Source organism: Portunus trituberculatus, chromosome 50 (genome assembly GCF_017591435.1).
Source record: "Portunus trituberculatus isolate SZX2019 chromosome 50, ASM1759143v1, whole genome shotgun sequence".
Lineage (NCBI taxonomy): Eukaryota > Metazoa > Arthropoda > Malacostraca > Decapoda > Portunidae > Portunus > Portunus trituberculatus.
This window is the reverse complement of record NC_059304.1, coordinates 28,340,075-28,354,930: the sequence shown is the minus strand read 5'-3', so window position 1 is coordinate 28,354,930 and position 14,856 is coordinate 28,340,075. Positions and strand designations below refer to the sequence as shown.

The following is a 14,856-nucleotide window of genomic DNA, read 5'->3' as shown; positions in this document are numbered from 1 at the left end:
ATGGATCCCACTACCAGGTACCCTGAAGCATTCCCTCTTAAGAACATCACAGCAAAAACAATTGTAAAACATCTAATACATTTTTTCACCTCGGTAGGAATTCCAAAACAAATTCAGTCTGACAAGGGTAGCAATTTCACTAGCAATTTTTTCCAACAGATAGTGAATGAGCTAAACATCGACCATGTAACCTCGGCTGACCATCCCCAATCCCAAGGCTGTCTGGAGCGGTTTCACCAAACATTAAAATCCATGAAGAAGTATTGCTTGGAGCATCAAGGAGACTGGGATGAAAGTATCTCTTTCCTTCTCTTCGCTTTAAGAGAATCTCCTCAAGATTCTTTAGGTTACTCCCCTTTTGAATTACTCTATGGTAGACAAATGAGGGGGCCTCTCAAAATATTAAAGGATCAATGGTTTACTCAAAATACTCCTTCAAGCCCCAGTGTGTCTGACTACATCAGTAACCTTAAGAATAAAATCAGTGAAGTCAGATCTTTTGCTAAATCAAATTTCCTCAAATCTTAAACTAAAATGCAACAAAATTCTCTTCTCAAATCTGTCATGAGAAGTTTCAAACCAGGAGACAAGATTTTACTTTTCTCCCACTCCAGGCAATGCTCTTCACAGTAAGTTCATGGGACCTTATGTTGTGGCTCAAAAACTAAGTCCATTAAACTATGTGGTCCACACTGCTGACCGTCGTAAGGATTCCCAACTAGTACATATTTACCTAATGAAACCTTATCACTCCAGAGAACCAGAGGACGACTTGTCTCGCACTGTACCTGTATGTCTGGTAGGGAAGGAGTCTGGTCCTGTGCACCCCGAGAAAGAGTCTGACATCGAATTCCTCTTCTCATCACCTAAAGGACGCCCCTCAAACAGCCAAATCATGTCCAACATTGATGAGGTTTTTCTTTCCTTAACACCTTCACAACAGTCTGATCTTAAAAAGTTATTGCTAGACTTTTCAGAAATCACAGGTGACCTTCCAGGACTTTGTACTACTATCCAACATGATATAACATTAATATCTAATGACATCAAGCCTATAAGACAACCAGCCTATCGCATTTCACCCATTAAAAGAGACTTGATGAAAAAAGAGGTAGACTATCTGCTCTGTCATCACCTTGCAGAACCTAGTATATCCCCTGGGCTTCTCCCTGCCTGTTAACATCTAAGCCAGATGGTAGTAGTCGATTTTGCACCGACTACAGGAAATTAAATAAAGTGACGGTGCCAGACTCCTACCCATTGCCCTTGATAGAGGACCTTATAGATAACATAGGAGTAGCCAAATTTGTAACCACCATAGATTTACTTAAAGGTTACTACCAGATTCCCTCTCGGACGAGGCCCGAATAATATCCGCCTTCATCACCCCTTCGGACTATACCAATACACAGTGATGCCCTTTGGCTTGTCTAATGCTACCGCCACCTTCCAGAGGGCTATAAATTACATCATCCAGGACTTGGAGGGAACATCTGCCTATCTGGACGACCTGGTGGTGACTTCGGACGACTGGGTGACACATCTGACCCGTCTCCGGAGGCTGATGGGTCGGTTGCAGGAAGCCGGTCTTACAATCAACCTGGCCAAGTCCACCTTCAGGAAGTCTACGGTGGTCTACCTGGGACATGTGGTGGGGAACGGCAAGGATCGCCCCAAGAGAGCCAACGTGGAGGCCATCCTTGGCTTCCTGTCCCTACCACCAGGAAAGCTCTCATGAGGTTCTTGGGGATGGCTGGTTTCTACAGACGATTCTGTAGGAACTTCTCCACCCTGGCCGCCCCCTGACGGACCTTATCAGCACTTCCGTCCCCTTCCACTGGACCCCGACCTGTGACCAAGCCTTCCAACATCTCAAGGCGTTCCTCTCCTCGGAGCCAGTGGTCTGGACGCCAGATCACTCCTGCCCCTTCCATCTACAAGTGGACGCGAGTGGAGTTGGAGTGGGTGCTGTCCTCCTACAAGCGGACCCCACAAGCGGCATCCTCCATCCCATCGCCTATCACTCCGCCAAGCTGAAGAAACACCAACTCAACTACTCCACCATCGAGAAGGAGGCTCTGGCACTCGTCCTGGCGCTCCAACGTTTTGAGTGCTACCTTCATCCTGGTTCTCAAACTACGAAGGTCTTCACCGATCACAACCCTCTGGCCTTCCTTCACGCAATGAAGAACCGAAACCAACGCATTCTTAGGTGGGCCTTGTTAACTCAGCCCTTCAACTTGGAAGTCCACCATATCAAGGGGGTGGACAACATCATCACCTCCTTCATGTGCCCATTATGGAGATCTTAGGGAGGAGGAAATGTTACGGCCTGCCTGTAACATACTCCACTACCATCACCTCCTCCACTCCCTACCTCGTTCGCCACCTCTCTACCTCCCCTTCCACGTCACCGTCTCATGAAGCCCCGCTACTGTCCCGAAGTTGGATTCACGTGGCTCCATTCGACTCAAGCGGAAGTGTTAAGCAAGCTCCCTGCTTTCTGGAAGTCAGTCGAGGTCAAGGCCTCAACCATTGAACACACCGCCTCTTGGACTACCGTGTGATCCACCTCACCCAGCACTTCACCACTGCGACATCTTATAAGTATCACTTCCCCTCGTCCCGTTTTTTCCACATTGCCTCCATATAGGATTAGTATTATTGTTAGGTATTAAGTTGGGTTCTTTATTGTTGTATTTATTTCTGTGTTATATGTATATGTGTATGTCATTTTCATGTGTTTCATGTTATATCTCTATATGTATGTCAGTTTCATTGTTATTGGGTTATTAAATAGCTTCTTAAGTGCCCCCCTTTGCATTTCCTCACCAGTTGAACCTGCAGTGTTTTTTTTTTTATTGTTATTGTTCACCGGCTCCCCGATGCCAATCTTACCCATTTAACCGGTGAACGTAACATTGCAAATGACATCATTATATCTTAACAGGAGAACGAAGGGAATTTCAGAGAGTAGCAGATCAGTTCTACAGAGTATGAATGCATGAAACAGAAAACAAGAGTAAGCATTGGGAAAAACTAGTGTGATGATTTTTTAAAGAAAATATGTAAGAAGGGTATGACCAATATATTGTTTATAGTGAGTATGCCGACTGTAGGCTTATGTAAGGTGGTTATAAAAGGAAGCAGCTGGTTGACTGGATATGGTAAATATCATGAGGTAAAGAGAGAGATGTATGAGAGATGTGAAAAATAGACATGTCATGGGAGGAGGTAGTCGAGACTTACCAAAACAATAATTTACTTCCAGTGACGTCTAATATCACTAGTTCAGGGGTCTCTGTGAACTTTCCATTAAATGCTAGTTCTGATCTTTTTGAACCACCTTCTCCCTTTGTGTCTCATAACTCAAGGGGGTAATCATAGCCAACCCTTTAAAGACAACTCTATTTCGCACAAACTACATGCACTTACCACACACATACCCTTCACTTAAAACTAAAAAAAATGGCAACTCCAAATCCAGCCTTGGAGTCCCTTCTGGAGAGGGGACCAGAAATGTCCCCAGGTCGGACTTCAATTTTGGTGGTGACCCAAAATGTTTTGACACCTCCCTCAACTTTTTCTTCATTAACTTCTGTAACATTCTCAGTCTTAGATCTAATTTTCAATCTGTAGAACGCCACCTCTCCTGTACTAAACCTCATCTTCTTTTCCTCACTGAAACATAACTGCCTGAGGCAACTGACAGTAGCCCCTTCTCTGTTCCCTCCTATTTTCACTATCCTCATTTTCATTCCAAAGCTGGGTGCTGCGTCTATGTGCGCAATGACCTGACTTGTTCTCATGCTCACACTCTTGAATCTTCAAGTTTTCCACCATCTGGCTTCAACTCAATAGTCACTCTCTAACTACATTAATCTGTGCTGTCTTTCTTTCTCCTAGCTTCTCTGATTAAAGTAAATTCTTTGAATATTCAACTTCCAAAGTGGAGCACATTCTGTCCCTCCATCCTTCCATGTAGATCTGCATCCATGGAAATTTCAATGTTCACCACCAGCTTTGGCTTTCCTCCCCTTTCACTGACCATCCTGGTGAACTAGCCTTCAACTTTCCTATCCTCCATGACCTAGAGCAACTAGTGCAACACCCTACTCGTATTCCTGACCGTCTTGGAGATATGCCCAACATTCTTTACTTTTTCCTTACCTCTAATCCTTCTGCTTATGCTGTTACCTTGTCTTCTTTGTTGGGCTCCTCTGATCACAATCTCATCTCTGTATCTTGTCATATTTCTCCAATCCCTCCTTAGGATCCCCCAAAATCAGAGGTGCTTGTGGTATTTTGCCTCTGCCAGTTGGAGGGACCTGAGGAGGTATTATGCTGTTTTTCTCTGGAATGATTACGGTTTCTGTGTCAAAGACTTCTGTGTGCTGAACGCATAACAGAGGTAATGGTGTCTGGCATGGCGACATACATTCCTTATTCTTTTTCCTTACCTAAACCTTCTAAATCTTGGTTTAACATAGCCTGTTCTTGTGCTATACATGATCGAGAGGTTGCCCACCAAAGGTACTTGAGCCCTTCATCTGTTGTGACTTGAAAATCAGTAGAAATGAAATACGTAAGAAAGAAGATAAAATAGGATGAAGAGATGAAGAAGGAAGTAAGGAGAAGAATAAATGAAGGAAGAAGATGAGAGACACGAAAGCAGGTACCAAGATTTTAAGATACTGTTACTAATCTGATAGATAAGAGATCCTGTGACCACCGAGAAGAACAGCAAGAGTTGGTGAGTCATTACAAGACAAACAGAGCCAGAGACGAACAGTAGATTACAAGAAGCTTCTAGAACCTTTTTCCCATATCTGATGATATGGTGATATCACAGGTCACCAGAAGCAAATGATATGGACAAAGCTGATAGCAACAAGCTATGGGGAAGGCCTTGTTCCTGATATAAGATGATATAATTTTTTAAATAAACATTGTAGAACCGGAAGTTGTTGGGGGGGACGAGAAGTCAAGTAATGCGTGTATATTACGAGGTGTAAGAGACAGAGAGAAGAGAGAGACGCTGAGAGTCGAGAGGGCGAGAGACGACAGCGAAACAGAGTTGGCAGACCAAAGAAGGGTCAAAATGGGCGCACCACCTATCTCAAGACCAGTAAGTGTAGCCAGACAGTTATATTGCAGTCAGAGAAAATGTTGGTGTCATATTTGGATAAAGGGAAAATGGTTATGTGTAGGTTGTGTAGGATGCTGTTTTTATTGGAAGGTTAATTGTAGGGTGTGTAGGATGTATCTTTAAATTGCGTGATTTGAGTTGAGTAACATGAATACAGTGAAGAAATCTGGAACATTTGAAAAAGTCTGAATGAAAAGAGTTGTTATTATTATTGAGGTTATTTGTGTGTGTGTGTAATGAATTTGAGTTTAAGATATAGGCCCGTACTTATAAAATGTTCCTAGGAACGATGCAAAATTGTGCTCAGCTAGAAAAAAATCCTAGGCACGACTTACAAAAGTGACCCAGGACAATCTTAGTCAGTCCTAGGTAAGATTTTCGCCTAGGTGAAGATCGTTGCTACTTTGGAAAAAGATGCTATACTTAGTGTAGTCACGACAAAAAAAAAAAAAAAAAAAAAAATGCATAGATAGCTTGAAATAAAGGAATAATATTTATCTTTTCATAGTGGAATACTATGTTTTAATTTTTTTTTTTCATTGTTTGTTTTACCTCTTAAAAGCAATGGATACATATTTAATGGATGTGCTGATGTCAACAAAATGGAATGTAAACAAACCAGGCAGGCCAGCAGGCACTGCCAGTCAGCAATGAGTAAATCAGCGTTCAGAGAAGGGATAACGCTGCACCAGATAAGATAATTTTGAGGCATTTATATTGTTTGTAATAGTGAGAGAAGCAATCTGATTATCTACAGCCTGAAATTTAGCAAAGATAGGCAATCATGCACTATTTGGTTTAGCAGTAAGCCAGAGCCTATTATAATCAGTTGTTTAAAAATAAGCTTATTTTTTCTCTAGTTCCACCCAACCAATGGAATTTAATGTAACTTTACGAATTCCCTATAATGTATAAATTACTCACCTAACCAAACCTAAGCCTGCACAACTTAATCTTCTTTTTTGCTCATACAAACACTCTTTATGGCATTCAATATTTTATCATTACCTATATATATATATATATATATATATATATATATATATCTATATCTATATATATATATATATATATATATATATATATATATATATATATGAGAGATTCAGGGAAACACCAGAGTTGTTGTTGTTGTTGTTATTTTCGGGCTTCGACGATCTCACAGATCCTATGAGCTCTGGTGGTGGCCTGTGAGGCGATCATAGGCGGGGTAGTTGTTCACGCTTCTTTAGGAAGACGCAGGTGAGGCGGAGAACCGCAGCTTGGTGTGAGGAGTGGACGCCCGCCGCCGTCAGCAGGGTGGGCAGGTCAAAGGTAGACACACCCAAGGCAACAAGGTGATCACGGAGCACAACACGGTGGGAGTGGAAGCGGGAGCAGTGTAAGAGGAAGTGTTCTATGGTTTCCTCGACCGTCCTGCACCAGGGGCAGTAGGGGTCTGTTGATAGACCCAGGCGATGCAGGTGTGCTGTGAGTCTTGTGTGGCCCAGACGGAGGCGGGTGAGTGCTACATCTAGGATGCGGGACTGTTTCCTGACCCAAGGCTGTGGAGATGAGTCGCTACGGTAAAGGCCCATAGAGGTGACTCGGAGTGCGGTGTTGAGTGAAGAGTCCCAGGATGAGTGGCAGAGGCGAGATATGAGGCGTTTGGCAGAGTGAAGTTCGATGGGGTAGGGGGGGTAATGTTTACATGGGTTAAGGCCATCTTGGCAGCAGCATCCACCACCTCATTCCCCCGGATGCCGCTGTGGGAAGGCACCCACTGGAAGGTGATATCCCAGCCAGTGTTCAGGAGATGGAGGAAGGTGCTCTGGATGGAGTGGACTTTAACTATGAGATGGAGGGATGTTGGCTAGAGGCAGTAGAGGAAGGAAAGGATTTAGGAGTAGTGATAGACAGGACTATGAAATTTTCAAAGCAATGTTTAGAAGCAAGAAATAGGGCAAATAGGATCCTGGGTTTTATAAATAGAAATGTTAGTTATAAAAGTAAGGAAGTGGTGCGTAGCTTATATAATTCCTATGTTAGGCCCCATTTAGAGTATTGCATACAGGCCTGGTCACCCCACTATAGGCAGGATATCAACATGTTAGAAGCAGTTCAGAGAAGAGCAACTAGGATGATACCAGCATTGAAGCGCCTGGAGTATAGAGATAGATTAAAGGCATTAAACATGTTTTCATTTGAGAGGAGATGTATAAGAGGGATATGATAGAGTTATTTAAAATGTTCTCAGATACAAACTACATAGATGTGAGATCTTTCTTTACCTTAGAGGAGGAAGTAGGACTAGAAATCATGGCAGGAAGATTAGAAAGCAAGGCTGCAGGTTAGATATAAGAAAATATTTCTTTAGTCATAGGGTGGTAGACTTCTGGAATGCATTGCCAGAAACGGTTGTAAATAGCACTAGTTTGACAATGTTTAAAAACAGATTAGATAAGCACTTAAATTTATTAGATTTATAATTATGTATAGCGCTGCATGATAGTTTTTATAAGAAATTTACTATAGTTAAACAAGACATGATCCCCATGTATGGGGATTACAGATTGTAGAGGAATTCCATGCAGGACTTAGCCCTGTTAATGGGCCAAATATTTAGAATTAGTATATAATGTATTGTGTACTTGTAAGTGTATCTTTAAGTACTGATGACGAGGTCGCTGTGCGACTGATACAGGATAACCTAGATGGGCCCTGGTGGCCCTTTGTTATCCTATTATTTATGTTATGTTATGTTATGGGTTGTGGCTGCCGGAACAGGAGGAGAGAGAGAGATGAGCAGGAGTTGGTGTAAATTACCACCATGGACTTCGGGTGAGAGGTGTGGAGGTAGATAAGGGCCTGGAGAAGGACAAAGAGCTCCGTGGTAAGGACATCTGTGTACTCAGGAAACCTCCATGTCTTACAGATAGCTGTACTGGCGTCATATATAGCTGCCGCCGAGGAGGGCAGGGAGGCATCTCTGGAGCCGTCCGTGTAGATCTTGAGGTGGTGGTGATAAATGGACCGGTCCAGCTGTTGGAAGAGAGGGGATGGGAAGCAGGCAGGCCCAGTATCCTGTAGTATTGTTGGCACAAGGCCATCCGTCTGTGGGTGGACAGTGGAGGAATACCACTCTCTGCTTGTAGAGAAACAACTGGGGAGGATCTCATGGCCCCCATAGAGATCCTCAAGGCAGCGTTCTGAATGGAGTCAAGCTTGAGGAGGTTGGAGTAGGCAGCTCACCTATAGAAGCAGCTGGCATACTGCATTTTGGCCCTGATGGTGGTCTTATAGTAGTGGAGGAGCAGGTCATGGCTGGCTCCCCAGCGGATGCCAGCTATTCGCTTCATCACATCCAGGCGTTTGTTTGAAGGAGGTGTGAAGATATCTGATGTGATTTACCCAGGAGAGGCGAGGGCCATCCAGCCGCAGTCCGAGGAGGGTGTGTGAGGTTAAGTATGGAAAAACCTCCCCACTTAAGGTGACGGTAGGTGGAGTTGGAAGCTTTTCTCATGGTAAAACACATGAGAGAACTCTTTGAGGCACTAACTTGTAGCCCCCAGGTTGTCATCCATGCACCCAAGGCGGTGGCAGCCTCTTGCAGGTGGTCCTGAGCATCGGAAAGTGTGGGTGCTCGACTGACGATGGTAATGTCATCAGCATAGAGGAGAAGGTGAGAGTGGGTAGGAACCTGTAGGTCAGAGAGAAGAACATTGAACAGAAGGGGGCTGAGAATGGATCCCTGAGGTACGCCACGATGAATTCCTTGGGAAGGTGACAGTGATGCACCAATGGCCACTTGGAATGAGCGACCGGTGAGGAAGTTGCGCACCCAGGCAAGGGTGGTGCCAGTGATGCCCATGAGTGCCAGCTTGTACAGGATGCGCTCATGTGGTGTCGAATCAAATGCTCCCTCCAGGTCAAGAAAGAGGGCCGTCATGACTTGACGCTGGCGGTAAGTGTCACAGATGTGATACTCAATTTGCCCCAGCACATCCAGGGTACTCCGGTGAGGGTGAAAGCCACACTGCGCCTCTGCTAGCTTGTTGTTAGCTTCTAACCACCAGGTGAGGCGGGTGTTGACTAACCTCTCCAGCAGCTTCCCAATGCAGGAGAGGAGGGTGACGGGCCTGTATGCTGAGGGGAGTGTAGGGTCCTTTCCAGGCTTTAGGATGGGGATGAGAATGGCGGGTTTCCAGGTGGATGGAAATTGCCCCGATTGCCAGCTGCTGTTGTATAGTTGTAGGAGGCAGGCACGTAGGGGTGGGGTGAGGAGACAGATGAAGTCGTATGGGACTTTATCAAGGCCTGGCGCCTTACCGGGTTTTAGTGTAGCTAAGGCTGAGGAGAGTTCATGAGACTTGAATGGTTGAGCAAGGGATGGGAGAGCTGGAGAGGAGATGGCAGTTTCAATAACTGAAGTAAGGGTTGGAGGCGGACGAAGAGGAGGTAAACCAATCTTGAGGTGGAAATGTTTTGACAAGATTTTTGCTTTTCAGGGTCAGCCAGTGGGGTAGAATCATCATCAGAAAATGGGATGTTCTGAGATACCAACTTGCCCTCCATGGAGCGGAGAAAGGACATGGTACGCTTGGGAGAGGAGCGAAAGGAGAGAGTGGAGCATTGCAGGTCCCATGCATTCCGCTTTGCCTTGAGGATGATCTTGGCACAGATGGCGTCCAGGCGGCGGTAAGCACGGCCAGCCTGGATAGTGGGGGTCCTACACAACTGATTCCAAGCCTGGCGACGGTTCTGTACTGCCTGCGCACAGGCTGCATCCCACCAGGGCTTCCCAAGGCGGCGTGGACGACGACGGGGGATGAGTGGGAAGGCAGCTGTGCCAGCCTCGGATAGCACCCCAGCAATGGTTGTTGCAGCTTCATCCAGGGGAAGATGTTTGGTGTCCAGTGAGGATGGAAGCGCTGCCACATACCGTGGCCAGCCAGAAGAATTGAGCCTCCAGCGGGGCATGCAGCCAGGTTGGGGCTGTGGGGAGACTTGTGGGAGGGAGGCGAGGAGAGGGAGGTGGTCGCTGCCCATGTAAGGTCCAGTGCGGAAGGTGGAATCCTTGAAGGTAGGGTCTCCAAGGAACAGGTCGAGCACCGAGGCGGCAGCAGTATGGGGATGAAACCTGGTCGCTAGTCCGGGAGGGCTGAGGAGGGAGACATGTGGTAGATCTAGCAAGGCTTGGAAGAGAGCGTTGCCAGAAATATTGTGATGGTGAGGTGGCTGGTCAGGCTCCCAACATGTATGATGGGCATTAAAGTTCCCCATTATAAGCACTGGAGGCTGCAGGGTGGACAAGTAGCGCATAAACTCTCGGTGGCCAGCTGCACCCCCAGGATTGTAGCAGACTGCCACTGTGAGCCAGCCACCACCGAGTCCAACCTTGGCAACAACAACCTCCAGACTCCCATCTTGAGACTGAGGGATAGGAAGAGGCGATGAGATGAGGGAGTCATGGATGGCGAGAAGGACTCCTCCTCCATGTCCTTGACCATGATCTTTGCGGATGATGTTGTATCCCGGAAAGGAGAGGGAAAGATGAGGGGGAAGCCAGGTCTCTCATATGCCGACCACAGACGGGAGGGTGTCACCTAAATGGGTTTGTAGTTGCTGCGTTTTGCGGAGAAGGGATCGGGCGTTCCACAACATAAAGGAGAGGGCCATTACAGGAAGAGAGTAGTCAGGATTGTGGAGACAGAGGGCCAGAGAGTGGTGATAATGGCCGGGAAAGACACTCCTTTCTGGTAGAGGTGGTAGCCATGCCAAAGGATGCTGGGGAGGAGCTCAGATACAGAGGGAGAAGTACTGGCAGTGGCTGTAGGAATGGTGGAGTCCTTGGGTGGAGAGGAGGGTCGAGAAGGTGGAGGTGAGCTAGAATACTGGCCAGGTGCATGACGAGGGTGATGATGGGGTGTTTGTGGGTGGCGAGCATTCCTGGGAGGATGGTGGACCTTGGCCTCAACCGTTACAGGCAGGAGCCCGGTCTCAGCAGCAGGTATTGGGGTGGGTGGAGGAGGCTGTACACCCGAACGCCTACCTGGCTTCCTCCGATGGTGGGTGACATGAGTATCAGGTGGTGTAGGGATGTGAGGAGTGGGCATGGTGTCCTCTTCCTGGGCAACAGTAGCAGCTTCAATGGGGTAGGTCTTGGAGAGCAGCAAACCTGTTCCCTGTGGCAACAGAGGCGAAGGAACACCCTAGCTCAACAACCCGAGCAGCTGAGCGGGTTGGGACGGTAGGAGAAGGGGTGGCTGTTGTAGGAGTCTGTCACTGTGGTCGAGGCAACTGGAGGGCCCTCAGCTGCTTGTTAATTTCAGGGAGGGGTTTGCCTTCACTAGCCAGGCGGGTGTATAGCTGCTGGGCATGGAGGTTGTGGGGACAATGGAATGACTGGGGCCCATGGGAACCCTGACACTGGAAACAGTGGAAGGGCTTGCCACATACCTCGTCCTTGTCGCCTTTCCAGGAGGGGTGGGGGCCACTGCAGCGGGTACAGCGGACCGAGGACCTGCAGGTGTTGATGGAGTGCCCTAACATAAGGCACCCTGGGCAGCGCAGTAGGGGGAGCAGAATGGAGCGTGGGTAGTACACCAGCTGGTCGATGGCTACCTTGCTGGGTGGGGATCCTCTCGCCTTGAGTCTAAGCCTCCATCTATCAACTCGACACAACCTTCCAGACAACTATCCCCTCTTCTTCAATGACACTCAATTGTCTTCCTCTTCCACAATGAATATCCTCGGTCTGTCCTTTGCTCATAATCTTAACTGGAAACTTCACATCTCATCTCTCGCTAAAACAGCTTCTATGAAGTTAGGTGTTCTGAGGCGTCTCCGCCAGTTTTTCTCGCCCCTCCAACTGCTTACTCTGTATAAGGGCCTTATCCGTCCCTGTATGGAGTACTCTTCGCATGTTTTGGGGGGTTCCAGTCACACAGCTTTGCTTGATAGGGTGGAATCGAAAGCTCTTCGTCTCATCAACTCCCCTCCTCTGACTAACTGTCTTCAGTCTCTTTCTCACCGAAATCTTGCATCCCTTTCTATATTTTATCGCTATTTTCATGGTAACTGTTCTACTGATCTTGCTAACTGCATGCCTCTCCTCCTCCTGCAGCCACGCTGCACAAGGCTTTCTTCTTCCTCTCATCCCTATTCTGTCCAACTCTCTAATGCAAGAGTTAACCAGTACGCTCAATCATTCATCCCTTTCACTGGTAAACTCTGGAACTCCTCCTGCATCTGTATTTCCAAATTCCTACAACTTGTCTTCTTTTAAGAGGGAGGTATCGAGGCATTTGCTCCCCTAATTCTGGCTGACGGTTTTGGCACTTGCTGTACTCTTTGGAGAGCCAGTGCTCAAGTGGGCTTTTTTCTAACTTTTTTTTTTTTTGCCCTTGGCTGGCCCTCTTCCCTACGTAAAAAAAAAAAAAAAAAAAAAAACTTCCCTGTGGCAAAGCGTGGCAGGCTGTGGGGTGGAAGCCAGGTAAGTTCCACCACCTCATTGCCCTCCAGGACACGGAAGCCGTCCCGGACCTCCTCAAGGGTGATGTCGTCCGCCAGGGGCCATTCCCTAGGGACGAGCCATTCCCTAGGGATCGGGTCTCCCCCTTGAGGATGTATTTTCCGAAGGCGGAGTCGTGGAGGACATGAGATACCTTCTGTACCTCAAAGCAGAAACGAGGCCTTAACGTACTCATCTGGGGCTTGGGGATGATCCTGGGCAGTGCAGCAGCGGGACCTTTCCGGGCTGTCATCAGGGGGTGTGTCAGGCTGCCCACGCTTTCCCGGAGAGATGGAGTCCCACATGTTTATGTCCGCTTCCATCGCGGGAACTCTTCGTGGCAACTCTCTTCTTCTATGTTATCTCTAGAGAGAGAGAGAGAAAGCGTAGCCATCTTACACCGGGACACAAAGGAAGGCAGGGCAGCTCAAGCAGCGGGCGAACCGTCGAGCTGTTGCCTTGTACAGGAGCGGGGAAGAGGTGTGGACAGCCCGGTCTCCCGGGAGACAGTCTCAAAAACACCAGAGTCCTTGATTCAGTGTATTGAGGAAACACAGTACGTCCTGGTTACGTGGCGGTAGGACGGCAACTAACTCCTGACTCACCCCGCACTGGCAAGGAAGCGGTGGTGCAATGCATTGTTGCCAACATCTACTAATTTATCTAACATCTCCCCCGCAAGTGAATGTTACAGGCATGTAACATGAAACTAACTACACAAACAAAAACATGGCATTAAGATATAAGAAAATTAAATAAACTCAAACATTCTCTAAGACAAAAATAACAATCTGTGTTTCCCATTAACATAATACATGTAAGTGTGTGTGTGTGTGTGTGTGTGTATTTACCTAATTGTATTTACCTAATTGTAACATACGGGAAAAGAGCTATGCTCGTACTGTCCCGTCTCCATATCTACTAATGTCCAGCTTTTTCTTAAAATCATGAATATTCCTTGCGTTGACCACTTCCACGTCTAAACTATTCCATGCTTCCACCCTTCTATGAGGGAAGCTATATTTTTTCACATCTCTCCTATAAGTGGCCATTTTTAGTTTTTTCCCATGCCCTCTCGACATTCTTTCATTCAACATACACAGATCTTCCCTATCCATTTTTCCATGCCAATCATCACTCTGTATATTGCTATCAGGTCTCCCTTTCTCTTCTGTTTTCCAGGGTCGGAAGTTGCATTCTGTTCAGTCTGTCTTCATAAGTCAAATCTCTTAAGTCAGGCACCATTTTTGTTGCAGCCCTCTGTACTTTCTCTAGTTTCCTTATGTGTTTCTTTAAGTTCGAGCCCACTGTATTGTTGCATATTCAAGCCTTGGTCTTATCATTGCAGTAATTATTTTCTTCATCATTTCTTCATCTAAATATCTGAACGCCACTCTTATGTTCCTCAATAAGTTCAATACTTCTCCAATTATTTTGTTTATATGTCTCTCTGGCAATAGGTCATTGGTAATTGTCACCCCAAGGTCTTTTTCTTCATGACTGGTTTTTATGTCTTCATTTCCTATCTTGTACATACTCCTGATTCTTCTTTCACTCTTGCCAAACTCTAATTTCTTGCATTTTGTCGTGTTGAACTCCATTTGCCATGTACAGCTCCATTTCCATATTCTGTCCGTGTGTGTGTGTGTGTGTGTGTGTGTGTGTGTGTGTGTGTGTGTGTGTGTGTGTGTGTGTGTGTATTTACCTAGTTGTAGTTTTATAGGGCCTGGGCTTTATGCTCGTGTGGCCTCGTCTCCATATCTACACTTATCCAATCTTACTTTAAAAGTATGCACACTCGTTGCAGACACTACTTCTTCATTTAAACTGTTCCACGTCTCAATACATCTTTGCGGGAAACTATATTTTTTAACATCTCTCAGACATCTTCCTTTTCTCAGCTTTTTACTATGCGATCTTGTGCTTCAGATGTCATATTTTTCTCTCAGGATCAGTTTCTCATTATCCACTTGGTCCATTCCGTTGATCAATTTAAAAACTTGTATCAGGTCTCCTCTCTCCCTTCTTTGTTCCAGGGTTGGTATATCCATAGCCTTTAGTCTCTCCTCATATGTCATCCCTTCAAATTCTGGAACCATTCTTGTAGCCATTTTTTGTAGTCTCTCCAACTTCCTTATGTGTTTCTTTTTATGAGGGGTCCACACTTCTCCTGCATATTCCAAACTGGGTCTTATTATAGTACTTATCAATTTCT

At 46.3% G+C, this 14,856-nt stretch overlaps 1 protein-coding gene across 1 annotated transcript; it reads right to left on the bottom strand.

The window, feature by feature from the left end:
• Positions 1–6,348: 6,348 nt before the first annotated feature.
• On the bottom strand, positions 6,349–12,964 carry LOC123499945. The gene is made up of 9 exons (XM_045248477.1): positions 12,834–12,964; positions 12,582–12,710; positions 11,483–11,756; positions 10,879–11,313; positions 9,697–10,561; positions 8,540–9,526; positions 7,955–8,337; positions 6,840–6,959; positions 6,349–6,693 (listed from the first exon to the last, which is right to left on the bottom strand). Exons 1-9 carry the CDS (start codon positions 12,962–12,964, stop codon positions 6,349–6,351), a joined length of 3,669 nt encoding a protein of 1,222 aa, XP_045104412.1.
• Between the last annotated feature and the right edge of the window lie 1,892 nt (positions 12,965–14,856).